This window comes from Embiotoca jacksoni, unplaced genomic scaffold (assembly GCF_022577435.1).
Source record: "Embiotoca jacksoni isolate LCO1_2020_lvr unplaced genomic scaffold, fEmbJac1.0.p SCAF_73, whole genome shotgun sequence".
NCBI classification, from domain to species: Eukaryota; Metazoa; Chordata; class Actinopteri; family Embiotocidae; genus Embiotoca; species Embiotoca jacksoni.
Window position 1 is genome coordinate 290,645 of NW_027185429.1, and position 16,776 is coordinate 307,420.

Below are 16,776 nucleotides of genomic sequence, written 5' to 3' on the forward strand. Positions count from 1 at the left end.
GTGTTTTGTAATTTAAATTCAGGAGACTCGACACAACCTCAATCTTCATTTTGTGTAATTTAAATTGTTGGCAATGATGATGCCTTCAGGTGGTTCACGTAAATCTTAAATTCAAGTACAGAAATTCAAGCATATAAAATATAAAGACGTTGTTTATTAAATTTAAACGCCGATCAGATCATCCCGTAAATCACACCCCTTTATGTGTCTTCTAATTACACTTCATCCACTTGTATTGGCTTTGGATTGGTTGTAATACTAATGTCCGATTTTCTCTTCAGCCTGTGAAGGCAGCAGCAACTCTGTTTTGATTAAACACGTGACGTCAGCGGATGTTGTTAATCTTGTTTGTAAACTTCCGGGAGGAGTAGCCTTGTTGCTAGCCCCTCGGCGATTAAAGACATGAATTAAATCACAGAAAAAACTAAAACTAAGAAGAATATAAGTTACATCTGGTGTGTTAGCACCGTTAGCCACCTGACGCTAGCAACAACTTCGTAACTACGAGCAGCAGCCATGATGGCGTCGAGCTACAGCGCCAAAGACGAGGACGGACACATCACCGTGTCCGGACCGGCCGGCGGTCTGCGGAGCAAGAAGCCCGAAAACACCGCGTTCAAACAGCAGAGACTCCCCGCGTGGCAGCCCATCCTCACGGCGGGCACCGTCCTCCCGGCCTTCTTCATCATCGGCCTCATCTTCATCCCCATCGGCATCGGCCTGTACGTGACGTCCAACAACATCAAAGAGTTCGAGGTGACGTCACGTGAAACAGCGAAACACTGATTATTCAGGCCGGTAACAAACACGTGGTAGAATCAGACATCCAGAGGACACGTGGTAGAATCAGACATCCAGAGGACAGGTGGTAGAATCAGACATCCAGAGGACAGGTGGTAGAATCAGACATCCAGAGGACACGTGGTAGAATCAGACATCCAGAGGACACGTGGTAGAATCAGACATCCAGAGGACACGTGGTAGAATCAGACATCCAGAGGACAGGTGGCAGAATCAGACATCCAGAGGACACGTGGTAGAATCAGACATCCAGAGGACAGGTGGTAGAATCAGACATCCAGAGGACACGTGGTAGAATCAGACATCCAGAGGACACGTGGTAGAATCAGACATCCAGAGGACAGGTGGTAGAATCAGACATCCAGAGGACACGTGGTAGAATCAGACATCCAGAGGACAGGTGGCAGAATCAGACATCCAGAGGACAGGTGGTAGAATCAGACATCCAGAGGACAGGTGGCGGAATCAGACATCCAGAGGACAGGTGGTAGAATCAGACATCCAGAGGACAGGTGGTAGAATCAGACATCCAGAGGACACGTGGTAGAATCAGACATCCAGAGGACAGGTGGTAGAATCAGACATCCAGAGGACACGTGGTAGAATCAGACATCCAGAGGACACGTGGCAGAATCAGACATCCAGAGGACAGGTGGTAGAATCAGACATCCAGAGGACAGGTGGCAGAATCAGACATCCAGAGGACAGGTGGTAGAATCAGACATCCAGAAGACAGGTGGTAGAATCAGACATCCAGAGGACACGTGGTAGAATCAGACATCCAGAGGACAGGTGGTGGAATCAGACATCCAGAGGACAGGTGGTAGAATCAGACATCCAGAGGACAGGTGGTAGAATCAGACATCCAGAGGACACGTGGTAGAATCAGACATCCAGAGGACAGGTGGTGGAATGAGACATCCAGAGGACAGGTGGTGGAATGAGACATCCAGAGGACAGGTGGTAGAATCAGACATCCAGAGGACAGGTGGTAGAATCAGACATCCAGAGGACAGGTGGTAGAATCAGACATCCAGAGGACACGTGGTAGAATCAGACATCCAGAGGACACGTGGTAGAATCAGACATCCAGAGGACAGGTGGTAGAATCAGACATCCAGAGGACAGGTGGTAGAATCAGACATCCAGAGGACAGGTGGTAGAATCAGACATCCAGAGGACACGCCGTGTCTGCTGCGGACACTCCCACCAAACTCCATTCATTAATCGTGCGTTTTTACATGAACAGTTTTTCCACGTCTTGTACAATATGACATATCATTTGGTAGACTGTGTTCCAGTTGATACTTCGGCTTGTACGTTTCCCAAAATACTCTTTCACATTATTAGAAAATACAAGTTGTATCTGGCTGACTAATATTGGTTTTGTGGGTGTGATAGCGGGCTTGTTTGTGTGAGTGTATTTAGGGTCCGATGAGATGCATCCCTGCTCGTATTGGTATCTGTATATGTCGGGAGGGTTCCTGAGTTATGTTGTGTGGACAGATTGATTACACCGGCGTGGACATGTCCAGTCCCTGCTTCAACTGCTCCCTGAACTTCAGCTGGAACAGCACGAAGCCTTGTACCTGCACCATACCTTTCTACCTGGACCAGTCTTATGAGGTCAGATCTGCCGTTTCACACTTCAGATATTAAGAAAATATAAATACAGTCAGGCACCAGTTTTAACGCTGTGACCTTCATATTGTCCTCAACAGAGCAACGTCTTCATGTACTACGGCCTCTCCAACTTCTACCAAAACCACCGTCGTTACGTGAAGTCGAGAGACGACAGCCAGCTGAACGGAGACCTTGAATCCCTCGCGGTACATCAACACCGACCTGCGCACGTTTCCTTGATAAGATGTGTTGTTTGTTCGGCTCGTTGCGGTTCTAAATGCCGCCGGCAGGTGGCGCCGCTGATCTCTCGTCCCGATCTTTTGCAGAATCCCAGTAAGGAGTGCGAGCCGTACGCAAAACACGAGAACAAGCCGATCGCGCCGTGCGGAGCCATCGCCAACAGCATGTTCAACGGTCGGCACACACTTCTTCTTTTTATGAATTAATCATCGACTCTTTGATGAGTTTTACAAAACAAACCAAAACACGTGGAAACAAAGATGAAGGCAGTTAAAGGCCTGACGATATTTACACAGATTCATTCGTAGATGTGACTTTTCTAATGTGGAGTTACGTTCAGGAAGGTGGAGGCTTAAATCTGAGCTCTTTATTTCGTGCTTAAATTCCAGAATAATGATTAATAAACCGTCCCAGCATCCGGCTGAGTGACCGTTTTATAATCTGACTCGTGAACCATCTGTACTTTCCTCTCAGACACTCTGGATCTGTTCTACAACGACCCGAACGGCACCAAGATCCAGATCCCTCTGACGACGACGGGAATCGCCTGGTGGACGGACAAACACGTGAAGTTCAGGAACCCCGGAAGCAACAACCCGAACCTCACCGCCGTGTTTCAAGGTAACAGCAGCAGCTTCCAGGAAGTCAGCGGCTCGTCCTTTTTATGTTTTTATCAGCAGCTGATCCAGTGAACTGTCGTGTTTGTATCACAGTCCGATTCCTCGACGCCTCGGAGCTCCATTAAACTAGTAAAACGTTGTGGGATCAGTCCGCCGCTGGAAATAGTCCCCAGCTCATGCTTAAAAACACGTTGTTGTTTTAACTTTCTTTTCTTTTTTTATGTGGAAACAAGCAAACAGCAGGAAAGTTAGAAACTATTCACTCACAGATTTGTTGACGATAAAAGAAAGTGTTATTATCTGGAAGCCGTTAATCAGTTTCTGGATTTAACGTGAAGGTTCAGACATTTTAAAGATGCGTCAGCGTCTCCGGTGTGTTTTTCCAGTTTGTGATTCTTTCAAAGTGTTGTTTGATGTTTGCATGAAGAACAGGATCGACTGCAGACACGCAGAAACAGCACGTTTTTAAAAGCTGTGAAATGTGACGAGTCAGTTTGAGTTGAGCTGAAAACGAGTTCAACGCTAATGTGGAGAGTTAAAAAAGAAAACATGTTTGTGAGATTAGGAACGATGTGAAGGTCTCAGCGAGAGGGGAACCTCCGATCAGTAACGGTTCCTCCCGTGTTTGACTCCGCCCCCTTCAGGGACCAGCAAGCCGGTGAACTGGCGGCGGCCCGTGTTCGAGCTGGACGGCGACCCGGAGAACAACGGCTTCATCAACGAGGACTTCATCGTGTGGATGCGGACCGCCGCGCTGCCCACCTTCCGCAAACTCTACCGCATCATCCAGAAGAAGAACAACCTGGTTCCCACGCTGCCCCGCGGGAACTACACGCTGGAGGTGGTCTACAGTATCCTTTCACACAACGCTCTGCTCAGGTGGGTTTGAGGCTCCAAACAAACCGAGGTGTTTCGGTCTTTAACCGGGCGACCAGACTACCCGGTGCGCAGCTTCGAGGGCCGGAAGCGGATGATCCTGAGCACCATCTCCTGGATGGGAGGCAAGAACCCGTTCCTGGGCATCGCCTACATCACCGTGGGCTCCGTCTGCTTCTTCCTGGGCGTCGTGCTGCTCATCATCCACCACAAGTACGGCAACCGCAACAACAGCGCCGACATCTCCAACTGAACGGGGGGGTGGGGGGGAGGAGGGGCTCGGCTCGGCTCGGCTCGGTCCGGCTCGCCTCCGCCGCCGTCTGAAGGAAGAGGAACGGTATTTTAAAACTGAGCGATCAGCAGGTTCAAAGATGATGTTCAACAAAGTCAGTAAAAAGGAGCCAAACATTCAGAAACAACCTGAAGAATCAGTTTTTACAACTTAAAGTTGGATTTTTCTTTTTAGTTCTATTTTAAAGGAATTATGAGGAAATATTCTTATGAGACGAATAAGACTGGATTGATCCGGAGCTCCGTCCAGCAGCTGATTGGTCACCTGCTGGATGGATTCTGTCAGTTAATCAGCTTCCTGTTTAAGATCCTGTTTCAGCTGAGACTGAACAGAGAAAGAAAAAAGAGCGCTGTGACTTCAGGAAGACTCAGTTTGTCTCTCAGTCGAATCATTGATGAGAAAATCAGCAGAAAATTAACAATGAGTTTGTTTTAAAGAGAGAAATATCTTTTGTTCTCTGACTGCAGCTCCTCTGTGATCATCTGTTGGTTTTCTTCTCTGATAGTGAATTAAATCTTCTAACATTTAATGTCATCAGTGATGGAAATATTAGCGGCAGCTCGTCTGTATGAAGAGATGTGAGGAAGAGACCGGAGAGGAGTTCAGTATAAAGAAATATAAACTGGCTTTTGAGACTTTTTAGGCCAAATAAAACCCCAAATAAATGTATTTTATAATCAGAGAATTGTCTTGATGTAAAATGAAGGGATCAGCTGAGTGGTTGAAGTGTGTGATGGACGGTGGAGGTGAGCTGGATCGTTTTCATCCGTAACATCGTCCTGCTTTCAGACCGAACTCACCGAGTCGTAGCGCTTTAAAACCCACCTGCTCACGGAGGGAACGCAGAACGAACCCACGGCACGTGGTTATTTTTCTGTATTTATTGTGGAGTTTTATGAGTCGTTTGCATCGTGTTTGCACGTCTTCATTCACCGTCGACGACATGCAGTAATAACAGAAGGTCAGCGCAGCATGGTTAGATGTTTGTGAGTGAATCTCTTCTGCTCCGTACGCTGCATGTTGAAAATGTGCCGAGTAAACGTGTCTTATTTTGTTTTTCTTGAAGACATTTTGTGGAGATAAATCGTTGCCTGCAGAAATGAGAAGCTGTTTGTTTTTGATACTCCATCTGTGATGTTGCTTTAAAAAAAAAAGAAAGAATAAATTTGTCATTTAAAAACATGTTGGATTGTTTCTACACTTTGTTTTTTATGAGTCGTTGTAAATTATTCAAGCTGGGAAGAGAGGAAAGTCACGTGATTCAGCAGCACAGAAAACAGGTGAAACATGGTCAAAATTAAGGATGAGAATGGGCAAAAGTAAACTACAACAGACTCCTAAATCCTCAGATAGCGTTACAGGACCGAAGGTTCATGTCTGCAGCGAGCGAAGCAGGAACCAACCCTGAAGTTGTTCCGTCAAACAGACTCTGATGAAACATCTTGAAGTTGGATGTTGGGACGCTTAAGGACGGTTCAGTCAGACGCTCATTAATGTGAGAAGCATTAGTGTTTCTGATGTTCATCTGGTCATCGTTAGTAAAACCAACCTGCAGAGCTCTTCTGCTGTTCAACCCACATCCTCACCACTAACACTTCCTCTTTAGTTTCTAGAGAAAGTACAGAGTCCTACAACCTCCAGCTGGTAATTCTAGTTGTATGATTAACTGCATCAGAAGGTTGCATTCAAAAAACCCTTTTCATTACTTGTCTAAATGGTGTTAAATACGTTGGACATCCACCAAACCTGTCTGTGGGCCTTTGGATAAGTCTGTTCACGGTTGGACCCACTGAAGCCTCTGAATCAGGTGGACCTGGTTCGAGCTGTCGGAGGAGAAACTACGACACCAAAATTACACCGTACGGAAACACAACGCATCGGATATAAAAGACTTCACAAAATACATAAACGGTAAAACACGCGTAGCCCACGTTAGTTTTACCAGAAACTAAAGGGTTAACTCACACATGCAGTACCGACGTTCACCAGAGGGGCGCTGTGGTGCACGTCGGGAGATCAAAGCCGTCTCCCTGGAGACGACCCTTCATGTCTCCAACAGCAGGTCATGATCTCCATGAAGATCTCACTGGGTTGGTTTCTGCTCTCTGCTGTTGAGGATCTTTATTTATGTGGTCGTTAACCAGACCGACTCCGGAGGAAGAAGTTTCTTTAAGTCTGACAAGAATCTCCGGTGAGTGACGGATGCGTTGCTAACAGTTAGCCGTTGGTGCAGAGCTACAAAGGAGGACAGTTGTAAACAGTTGTTTAGTTGTTAGTTGGGTTAAAGATACCGATCAGGAGAGAAGAGAACAACAACCAGTCGGAGATAAATATTAAATTGTTGATGAATATTATTTTACGGGGTTGATATCTGTGGTTGTGGAGCTACATGTACGGGACGGGGCTATCTAAACGTCGGGACCTGTTGACCCGAGCGGGAACGATGACGTCATGTTCTTGTTTTAGCGCCAGAAGTAAACGGTCAGATTGAGAACAGCTGTTGAGTGTGTTGCTTAGCAACGGTGGACGTTTAAATAATGTCTGTTAGGTGTAAGTGACAGATGTCACTGAGACATGAGGACATGTGTGTGTGAAATATGTTGCTATGTTAATATTTATATATATTATAATGTATATATATTATAATATACATACATTATAATGTATATATAATATATATTATAATGTATATATATTATATATATAATGTGTATATAATGTGTATATATAAAATATATATATACATTATATATATTATAATGTATATATTATATATATAATGTATATATATAATATACATACATTATAATATATAATATATATACATTATATATAGTATATAATATATATAATGTATATATATATACATTATATATAATGTGTGTATATATATATACACTTTATATATATATACCAACAAATTTCACACACACACACACACACACATATATATATATATATATGTGTGTGTGTGTATACTATATTACTGGTCATTTACTGTTACACCAACAATAGAGTTTATAAATTACAGTACTGACATCATATTAAATTCTGCTGTATGCAGGTTGTTTTTTTTCTGGATGATCTGTGATGGAGACAGCGATCCCCAGAAACCTCCACAGAGCTGGAGCTGAGTGACCCTGTGACCCCTGATCATCTTTGCTGCGAGTGAAGCTGCATTTGGTCTTCTTGGATTCTCCTGCAGGAGCACCGAGGAGCAAAAGGTTGAGATCAGTTAGTCTGAGAGCCTCCAGACGTACACTACCGGGTAGTAGACTGAAAGACAATAGACTGAAACTGACTGACTGTGAGAGAAATACCGGTATTGGGTTTATTACTTGAATTTGTTATTTTTTCTTTTATGTTGTTCCCTTGACTTTCTGTGTTAATAACTATAATTAATTGCAGTTCAGTTCCTTGTTTTAAACTGCAAACATTTGCCGTGTTTCATTCACTCCCAGAGCGACCTAAAGACAGTCCTAAACTGAACACAGGAAATCTACTGTGTTACATAGACTACACATGGAAGACGCTTCACAAAGTTTAGGGAGATTATTAGTTAATATTTTGAATTAATTTCACTATTCACATTAGGAAACGTGGACTGAAGTCACTCTGAGGAAGTAACAGATCAGTCTACATAGGAAGGAGAAACTATATTTATATTCAAGAAGAAATGACTCCATTGATTGTGTCATTTGTGAAGGTGAGAGCAAGAGAGACAGAAGCAGGATGGCTGCGTTCAAATGGAGTCAAATGTCTTTATTTCTGGTGCTGATGCTTCAGTTTACAGGTAAGAATTCATATCAGAAACCTTAAAATACAAATATTCTTCCTTCAACTGAGACGGATACGATTTGTTTGTAACTTGATGAGTTTAATTGATTCTTGTTTTTTCAGCCATCTTCATGTTACAGTTTGTCACATTTCTCTTTCTTCTCCTCGACAGCAACAGCTGGACAACATCCGGCCTTCACTGTTAAACTTGGATATGATATCACTTTGCCTTGTGATAATGCGATACGTAGTCAACGTAACTGTGCCATCACTGACTGGATGTTCACTTTTTTAAGTACAAGACCAATGGTAAAGCTGGTTAATCGCGGTCAGATTGGACCAGATGTTGGATCTAAATCAGACAGACTGAGTGTTGCATCCAACTGTTCTCTGGTTATAAAGAACATCACAGATAGAGATTATGGTCTTTACAACTGCAGACAGCTCAAATCAAGACGAAAAATAACAGACTTTTTTGTTCTACTGTCTGTTGTTAAGAGTGAGTATTTATTACATTATTGTGTTTTCAGCTCAAAGCGTTGGAACAAAATACTGAAAAAAATACAATAATTCTGATTTTATTGATCAAGTTGATTTAACCTTTGTTGTCTTTCTCAACACATCTTCAACAGTAACTGACTACGAAGAGGACAAGACATTCACCTTGACCTGCTCTGTGTTGACATATAGAGGCTGCAGACACACAGTGGAGTGGCTGAAGACCTCCTCGGACATGACGACATCGTCATATTGGTGTTCTGCCAACGTGACATTTACAACATCTAATGTTGATCAGAAGTCACAGTTTCAGAAGTCATCGAAGTGTAACGTGACAGATGTTGTAACTAAAGAACAAAATCTCTTTTCTTTCAGTCAGCAGACGTCAGGTGAGAAAACTGTTTAAAATCATCAAACTGATGTTTAATTACACAAAACACTTGCTTAAATATCAGCAGTTTATGTCCTCTGTTGTTGTCAAGGTAACATGAAGTACGTTCTCACCGTACAGTTATTTTGTCCTGTTGTTGTTTTCATTTTTTCAGATGAAGTTTCAACAAAGACAACAATCAGACCAACAATTCAACCAACGACAACAAAGACAACAATCAGACCAACAATTCAACCAACGACAACAAAGGAAACAAACACATCACCAGGTACAAACAATACAAACGTGATATTTCAGGAATGCTCACATGGAATTTCTTTAGATTCGGCACAAATGTTCACTTGGTCTTAAAGATGTATTGATTCTTCACATCAGGCACAAATGTTCACTTAACCTCAGATGAACTGAATAGATTTTGATGATCACAGGTCAAAGGTCAAAGTCCCTGTCACCTCTCGTCCATCTTATCCGTTCATTCAATTTTTGCGAACGAGATATCTCAGAAACTTCCTGAGAGAATTCTGTTCAAATTTGGGACCAACATTAACTTTGGTGGTAAAAGGTAACTGTGACCTCACAAAACACAATTGTGGTCATAACTCATTAATTCACACATTAATTAATACAATATTCCACACACTTTTCTAACAGGATGACATGACTATTATTTGTTTCTGTCTATTATTCACAACAACATGTAACACCGACTGTATTTATCACCTTTGAAAACATGTCAATTAATTCACAGAACAAAAAACCTGAAGCCCAAATGTTTCTTTATTGATTTCAGGTTTTCTATATTTGTTGAGTTGCATCATCCTGTCTTTGGGTTTAGCAGCACTCGTGATATTTGTTGTTATAGTCCACATTTGGACAAGAATTAAAGGTGAGAATGTTCACAGAGGAAACTTTTCTACTCAAAAACTTCTGATAAACCTGAAGTTAGTTTCTCTGTGGAAGCAAAAGTCGACTCTTTATTTTGTCTTTTTGTCTTTTCAGAAAACCAAAAGCAGAAGGAAGAAAACACTGTGAGTTTAAACACTGAATATTCAGTTATAACTTTACAGATAAAAACAAGTGTTTGTGATATTTGTTTCTATAACTGAAGAAACATGAGAGAAGAAAATTGAGCTAAAATTGCACAACTGTGTTGTTTTGAAATGAAGTGTTATCTCAGCGAAGGAATCTTTAGGAAATCTAAACTGAACATTTATACCAGAAAAACTGAAAGTTGCACATGAGAAGATGAAAATAAGAGATAAACGTGACAACATGAGACAGTTCATCTCAACAATACCACAAACTATGACCTCAGTTTAAACTCAGTGTAAACAGTGTTGTGTTGTTTTTTCACAGGTGCATAACGATGAAGACGTCGGTACAGTGAACTATGAAAACACCGGAAAACCTTCTGTTTCCTTCCAACTCCGCTGATCATCAACAGAAATGACTCCACTGCTGTTAAACATCATCTCATCACGTTTTACACGAGTAGGAAACAGAATCAGCAAATATTTGTACTACTTTTTATGTCTTTGTGTTTTCTTACCAACATGACAACGTGTTTATTGTGACGAGTTGTTTCTATTTCAAGCTGAAATTTCAAGACAAGTTCAAGTCTGGATTTTCTCTCATATTAAGGAGCAAAATGTTTTTAATCTGCATTTGAATCAGACCACAACAGCTGTATTTTACATTTATCTAATAAGAAATATAACTTATAATAACTCTTTCATTCTTATTGTATTTCATTTTGTTGGCTTCCTGTTGCAACATGTAGCGATGAGATTAAGATTCACTGTTTCTTTTTAAAGTGATTTTGACAGAATTTAATGTAGAATATTTGACTTTAATGAGCTTCATGTCTTAATGTTATCTGTAAAAAATGTCTTTTCTACGGCTGATGATGTAAAATTGATAATTATAAAGATTCCTCATTTCCTCTTTCACAGTGTGTTTTGTAGTTCTGTCTCAGACACCTCCAGACCACACTACAAGTCTGTCATGGTTTTGTTCCTTGTGTTACTCCCTCCGGCCGCCAGAGGTCCTCAGTCTCTCAGGACCTCCGGTGGATCTCCTCTGATTGGAGCTACAACAGACTCCTAAATCCTCAGATAGCGTTACAGGACCGAAGGTTCATGTCTGCAGCGAGCGAAGCAGGAAACAACCCTGAAGTTGTTCCGTCAAACAGACTCTGATGAAACATCTTGAAGTTGGATGTTGGGACGCTTAAGGACGGTTCAGTCAGACGCTCATTAATGTGAGAAGCATTAGTGTTTCTGATGTTCATCTGGTCATCGTTAGTAAAACCAACCTGCAGAGCTCTTCTGCTGTTCAACCCACATCCTCACCACTAACACTTCCTCTTTAGTTTCTAGAGAAAGTACAGAGTCCTACAACCTCCAGCTGGTAATTCTAGTTGTATGATTAACTGCATCAGAAGGTTGCATTCAAAAAACCCTTTTCATTACTTGTCTAAATGGTGTTAAATACGTTGGACATCCACCAAACCTGAACCCTTGAACAACACATCCTCCCTTTGCACCGTCCGGTTCATCTCGGAGCAGCTGGGTTCACGGTGCAGAAAAGACCAGCAGCATTCACACAAACATTTATCTCAAGTGAAGATCTTCACACGTTCAACTTCCTCTGTTCTCTGGCTGATTAAGAAAAACAGTTTTTGTGAATTATAGTGATTTAAAATAAATAATTCTGTTTTTCTAAATTAGTTTTTGGGTGCTGTAAATGCCACAAATCATTGAATATCTTCTTGATGAATGATTATTACTAACAATGTTGACAATGTTTATGAAGCAAAAGTGACACAAAAAAATATAATTTCTACGAGCACAATATGTCCAAACTAAAAAAAAAACTAAAAAATTAAGGAAAGCTGTAAAATTCTCTGGAAACATTAAACATTCAGCAAATCGATTTAAAAAAGTATGAAAATATTAATTGAAATAGTTGTTTTCTTGCATTTTTTGGGGGGGATTAATTGTTGCAGCTCGGTTGAATACATATCAATTAATTTGGTGATATAAAATGATGAATAAATTCTGTTTTTAAACTTTTTTCTTTGTCGCATGTCGTTTCACCTGGGAGCCTGCGGGGGGCGCAGCAGAGCGCGCAGGATGTAAAAGAGCCGCGAAGAAGAAGCTGGAAGCGGAAGTGGAGTCATCCGGTGTCCTTGTGCGGCAGAGCTGATAGCAGACGGACGTAAAGATGTACAGGCACATGATCGTAAGTTTCCCTCTTTCACCGGCCAGTAGGTTCTGTAGAACCGGTGAATGGACCGGTTGTTGTGTGAACCAGTGATATCGGTTCAGACCGGCCGTGTTTAGTCCAACTCAGCAGGGGTCAAAGCGGCGTTGAGACGCCGGGAGAGCTAGCATTAGCTTAGCACCGTTGTGTTCACTCCGACCGGATGTTCACTCCGACCGGATGTTCACTTCGTGGTTAAACATCAGAAATGTCCCGACTGCTGCTTCGGTTGAGCGCGTGACGGAAGGCGGGGGTTGACTTTCCGGTTTTCCTGCTTTTTCCCAGGCGGTCCAGCAGGTGGCGCGGCGCAGCATCACGAGCACCGCCCGCCGGTCGGTGGAGAACAAAGTCCCGCAGAAACAGAAGATGTTCCAGGTAAACGGACCGAGCCGACACCCCGCGAGACTTCCGGCTGCGCGTTACCAGCTGTGGCTCGGATAATAATCCAGATTATTATAATAATAACAACAATCCAGATTATTATAATAATAATAATCCAGATTATAATAATAATAATGCTAATAATCCTGATTATTATAATAATCCAGATTATTATAATAATAATAATAATCATGATTATTATAATAATCCAGATTATTATAATAATAATAATCCAGATTATAATAATAATAATACTAATAATCATTATTATTATAATAATCCAGATTATAATAATAATAATAATCCAGATTATAATAATAATAACGCTAATAATCCTGATTATTATAATAATCCAGATTATTATAATAATAATAATAATCCGGATTATATTAATAATCCGGATTATTATTATTATTATAATAATAATCCGGATTATTATTATTATTGTTGTTATTATCATTATTGTTATTATTATTATTGTTATTATTAGGGCCCGAGCACCGAGTAGCCCTGTTGTATTTCATAAAGACCTTCTTCTTACATTAAGTGATTTTCCTTTTTGGAGGTTTTATCATATTAATAATCTCATGAAAGTAAATAAACATTTGTCTCCCGGTGAAAAATTTCGTATTCTAGTGGAGTCGCGAGTGGGCGTGGCCAAACGGCTAGAGAGCGCCCCCTACAGAGATGCCCCGGCGGCCACATTTACCTAAATTCACCAAATCCGGTGGACAGGTGTATCACACCTGGACGCACTAAAAAGTTACATTGCACCGTTACGTCACCTCATCAGGAAGTCCACCATTTTGAATTTAGTCGCCATTTTGGGCGATTCTGACACGTTGTACTTTGTCGAACTCCTTCGAGGGATTTTGTCGGACCGACTTGAATTTAGGTTCTCTGGATAGAAAACATGTTTGAGATTAAATCTTCTTAAAATAATAATAATTCGTTTTCATCGATGTGTGTGCCCGTTAGAGGCGGCCATTTTGAGCGTCTCGCCATGAAACTATGAGTTTCTTTAAATCTTATGTACATGGACCGACCTTCTCCAAACATCACAGGTATGATAACAGCCCCGCCCTGAAGACCCCTGTGGGGGAATATTTGCTCATAGTCATAGCGCCCCCTGTTGGCCACTGGAAATGACACTTTTCATACGTTCACATTCTACGTCGAGCTGGTTGATCCCATGAACCTAAAGTCGGGTCACAATAACATAAACATGTAGTTGATGATACATTGAGACATTTGTTTGACTTTGTCAATGGGCGTCGCCGTGACGATGCGGCAAAGTTGGATGTCTAGCCGTGACACAGGAAGTTGATGTTTAAGGTCAAAGGATGCTTGAAACCTCACGAAACGTGTCACATACATCCAGCGTGGTGAGACGATACAGCTGATGTGTGTTTTGCGAGTGGGCGTGGCCAAATGGCTCGCCAGCGCCCCCTGCTCCACAAACCAGGGAAACTATCGACCACTGGGACCCCGGACAGAAACACAACACCGGGTTAAAGCTCGTCTGGACTGTGTGCGAAACACTTAAATATGAAACGAGGGCTTCTAATTTGAAGGAGAAGTCGTTTTATTCGGCCAATCAGAGGTGGACCAGACGTTTGATTTATATTTTTGTCTCTGCTGTTGTAATCCATCATAAATACTTGTTATTTTGTTTTAGGATTCACAGGATGAACCTGCAGTGAATAAGTCACTAATGTTAAAGTTTACTGAGCCTCTCTGGTTGTATGTAAGGATGTTAAACATGTAGATGATTTAATCAGCCGTGTGTTGTTGACTGAACAAACTAGTTGAACGTGTTATTCTGCTGAGTCATCGTTATAACGTCAGCGAGAGAAGCTGCACGATGAACTGAATAGAAACGAAGAATTAAACCATGAAAAGTCTCCTTTTTAAATCTGTAACATTAATCGGTGACAAAAAAAATCTTCTAAGGAAACAGTCAGGTTGTGTTTAAGAGAACATTGTTTGTGCTGTAGTGTTGTCATGACGACGGAGTTTAACTTCGGTGGCGTTTCCGCGGTGTTGCAGGAGGATAACGGGATTCCGGTTCACCTGAAAGGCGGCAGCAGCGACGCTCTGCTGTACAGAACGACGATGGCGCTCACCATCCTCGGTGAGAAAACCTCCTTCTTCTTCTTCACTGATCTCAAATCAGCAGCTTCTCTGAGCAATATTTCATGAACAGCTTTTTATTGTCACAGAAAACTGCACGAGAGAACAGCTTCGGTCTTATGGCGCCAATATTTAGAGAAAAATCCAATAGTTCAGGGCTGGATTTCAAATAGTAGTTTTGCTTGAAATACTCGTCGCTAATGAGAATTTAAAAAATCAAAGTGCAAACAACAGAATAAAAACACAGTAAAAGTTTATTTTAAATCATTAACTGCCGATGGGAGTGACAGGACGGAGACTTGGTGGAAAATACATAAAAAATGTATACAGAAGAATTTTTGCTGCTGTGCTTTTATTTTGAAAGACGTGTTTCCCATGATGCAGCTGGCGTCCAGTTGCCGTAACGACCAAAAATAACATCCATACGTCAGTCGTTTGCTTACATTTAATCATTTATAAACAGGGTTAGTAATTAGAAAATGTTTTTTTAGCCCGATTTGGACTTTTATTACACTGTTTTGTTTATTCCTGTTTTTAACTGCATGAAAGCATTTTGTTTTACTGCACTCTTTTTGGGGTTTGTTGTTGTTGTTGTTTGTGTATAACTGCACACTTCTTTTTCTTTTATTTTTTTTGTTAAATAAATTTTCGCATCTTAAAAAAATTTCAAAGATTTTGTCCGTGACTGAACGACAGAGGGAACGTTTTGTGTCGTGCAACTCGACCGGCAGAGAATCGCTGGTTTAAAAGCAGAGATAAAGACGAGTCACTCAACGGCTTGACGTTGGCTACAAAAACAAGCGCTCCTCAGCGGAGGGCTGGCGGTTGGACGTCCTCATCAGCTGTTTAACGGCGTGCCTCTTCCTGTAGGAACCGGGTACGTGGTGTACGAGCTGGTGAAGGCGGCGTTCCCTCAGAAGAAGGTCTGACTCCTCCCTCCGGTTAGTTCCACTGTCTCCACCCGGCCGCCGGCTCATTATTGTATAAAAGAGAAGAAACGTAGATGATGATTCTCCGTCGGAGCCGAGCAGCGTGTTTCCTGTCATGGTGCGTTGTTGTTTCGTGTTCATGGGATCAATATTTATTTCTTGTATTCTGATTTCCTGCGGATCAATAATAATAAAAAAATTACTCCTAAAACCACCGAAACCTGTTTGCGGCTCCTTTTGTTGTTGAGTTTAATGATTTAATTGTTCACTTTAATTTAATACAGTCAAAAATATGTTTTTATTGTAGATTAAAGAAAAAGTTTTATTGTCTGATTTCAGTCGCAAAACACTCCTGCAAATGTTTCAAAATAAAAGAAGGGTTTCTGTTTACTGAAGCTACAGACTGCCTTTAATTTGAAACAATCCAGGAAGTGTTGAGTTTCTTTTTCTTAATTGTAATTTTATATTCAGTCTATTGTTGTAATGCAGTAATTTAAACAGGGCAAACGGTAGCGGATCAAATGGAGGCTGAGTTGAAGTTGTGAATCAATATGACAACTTTGACCGTTCCAGTTCAAAGTTCGAATCAAACTTTCTACAAGAGCAGAAAACCACCCAACGTTTCTTCTTCTTGCCACTAGAGGGCGACGTTTCCAAAGAAATGAGCTGAGATTCAGAGTGAAGTCTTCATAATTAATGTTCAAGGATCTGAACTCGTCCACATGTAAATAATCACATGTCTGAAACAGGAAACAAACTGAAAGCGTGTAAATTCTTCGTGTCGTGTCGTTTCTGTTCCTCTCTTGTCTGTTTTAATTTCACCGACCGTGTCGAGGAGACGGCTCGGCCGGTTCTGGTATCAGTCCAAACCCGGCGCTGAGCGTTTCACACTTCACAGGAACCAGAACGTCCAACGTGTGATCTTCGACAGCAGATTCCTGAGAGATGATA

The 16,776-nt window shown here is 41.5% G+C and overlaps 3 protein-coding genes across 3 annotated transcripts; all 3 read left to right on the top strand.

The window, feature by feature from the left end:
- Positions 1-335: 335 nt before the first annotated feature.
- Positions 336-5,636, top strand: LOC138215358 (cell cycle control protein 50A-like). The gene is made up of 7 exons (XM_069177463.1): positions 336-756; positions 2,308-2,427; positions 2,523-2,630; positions 2,751-2,838; positions 3,139-3,285; positions 3,929-4,135; positions 4,220-5,636. Exons 1-7 carry the CDS (start codon positions 517-519, stop codon positions 4,411-4,413), a joined length of 1,104 nt encoding a protein of 367 aa, XP_069033564.1. The 5' UTR covers positions 336-516; the 3' UTR covers positions 4,414-5,636.
- Positions 5,637-6,514: 878 nt separating this feature from the next.
- Positions 6,515-11,131, top strand: LOC138215381 (uncharacterized). The gene is made up of 9 exons (XM_069177498.1): positions 6,515-6,643; positions 7,517-7,676; positions 8,159-8,245; positions 8,402-8,728; positions 8,862-9,116; positions 9,273-9,386; positions 9,909-10,004; positions 10,118-10,146; positions 10,475-11,131. Exons 3-9 carry the CDS (start codon positions 8,185-8,187, stop codon positions 10,550-10,552), a joined length of 960 nt encoding a protein of 319 aa, XP_069033599.1. The 5' UTR covers positions 6,515-6,643; positions 7,517-7,676; positions 8,159-8,184; the 3' UTR covers positions 10,553-11,131.
- Positions 11,132-12,253: 1,122 nt separating this feature from the next.
- On the top strand, positions 12,254-16,045 carry cox7a2b (cytochrome c oxidase subunit 7A2b). Its single transcript, XM_069177499.1, has 4 exons — positions 12,254-12,361; positions 12,668-12,757; positions 14,813-14,897; positions 15,767-16,045. The coding sequence occupies exons 1-4, from the start codon at positions 12,344-12,346 to the stop codon at positions 15,823-15,825; spliced, it is 252 nt and encodes an 83-aa protein (XP_069033600.1). The 5' UTR covers positions 12,254-12,343; the 3' UTR covers positions 15,826-16,045.
- Positions 16,046-16,776: the final 731 nt, after the last annotated feature.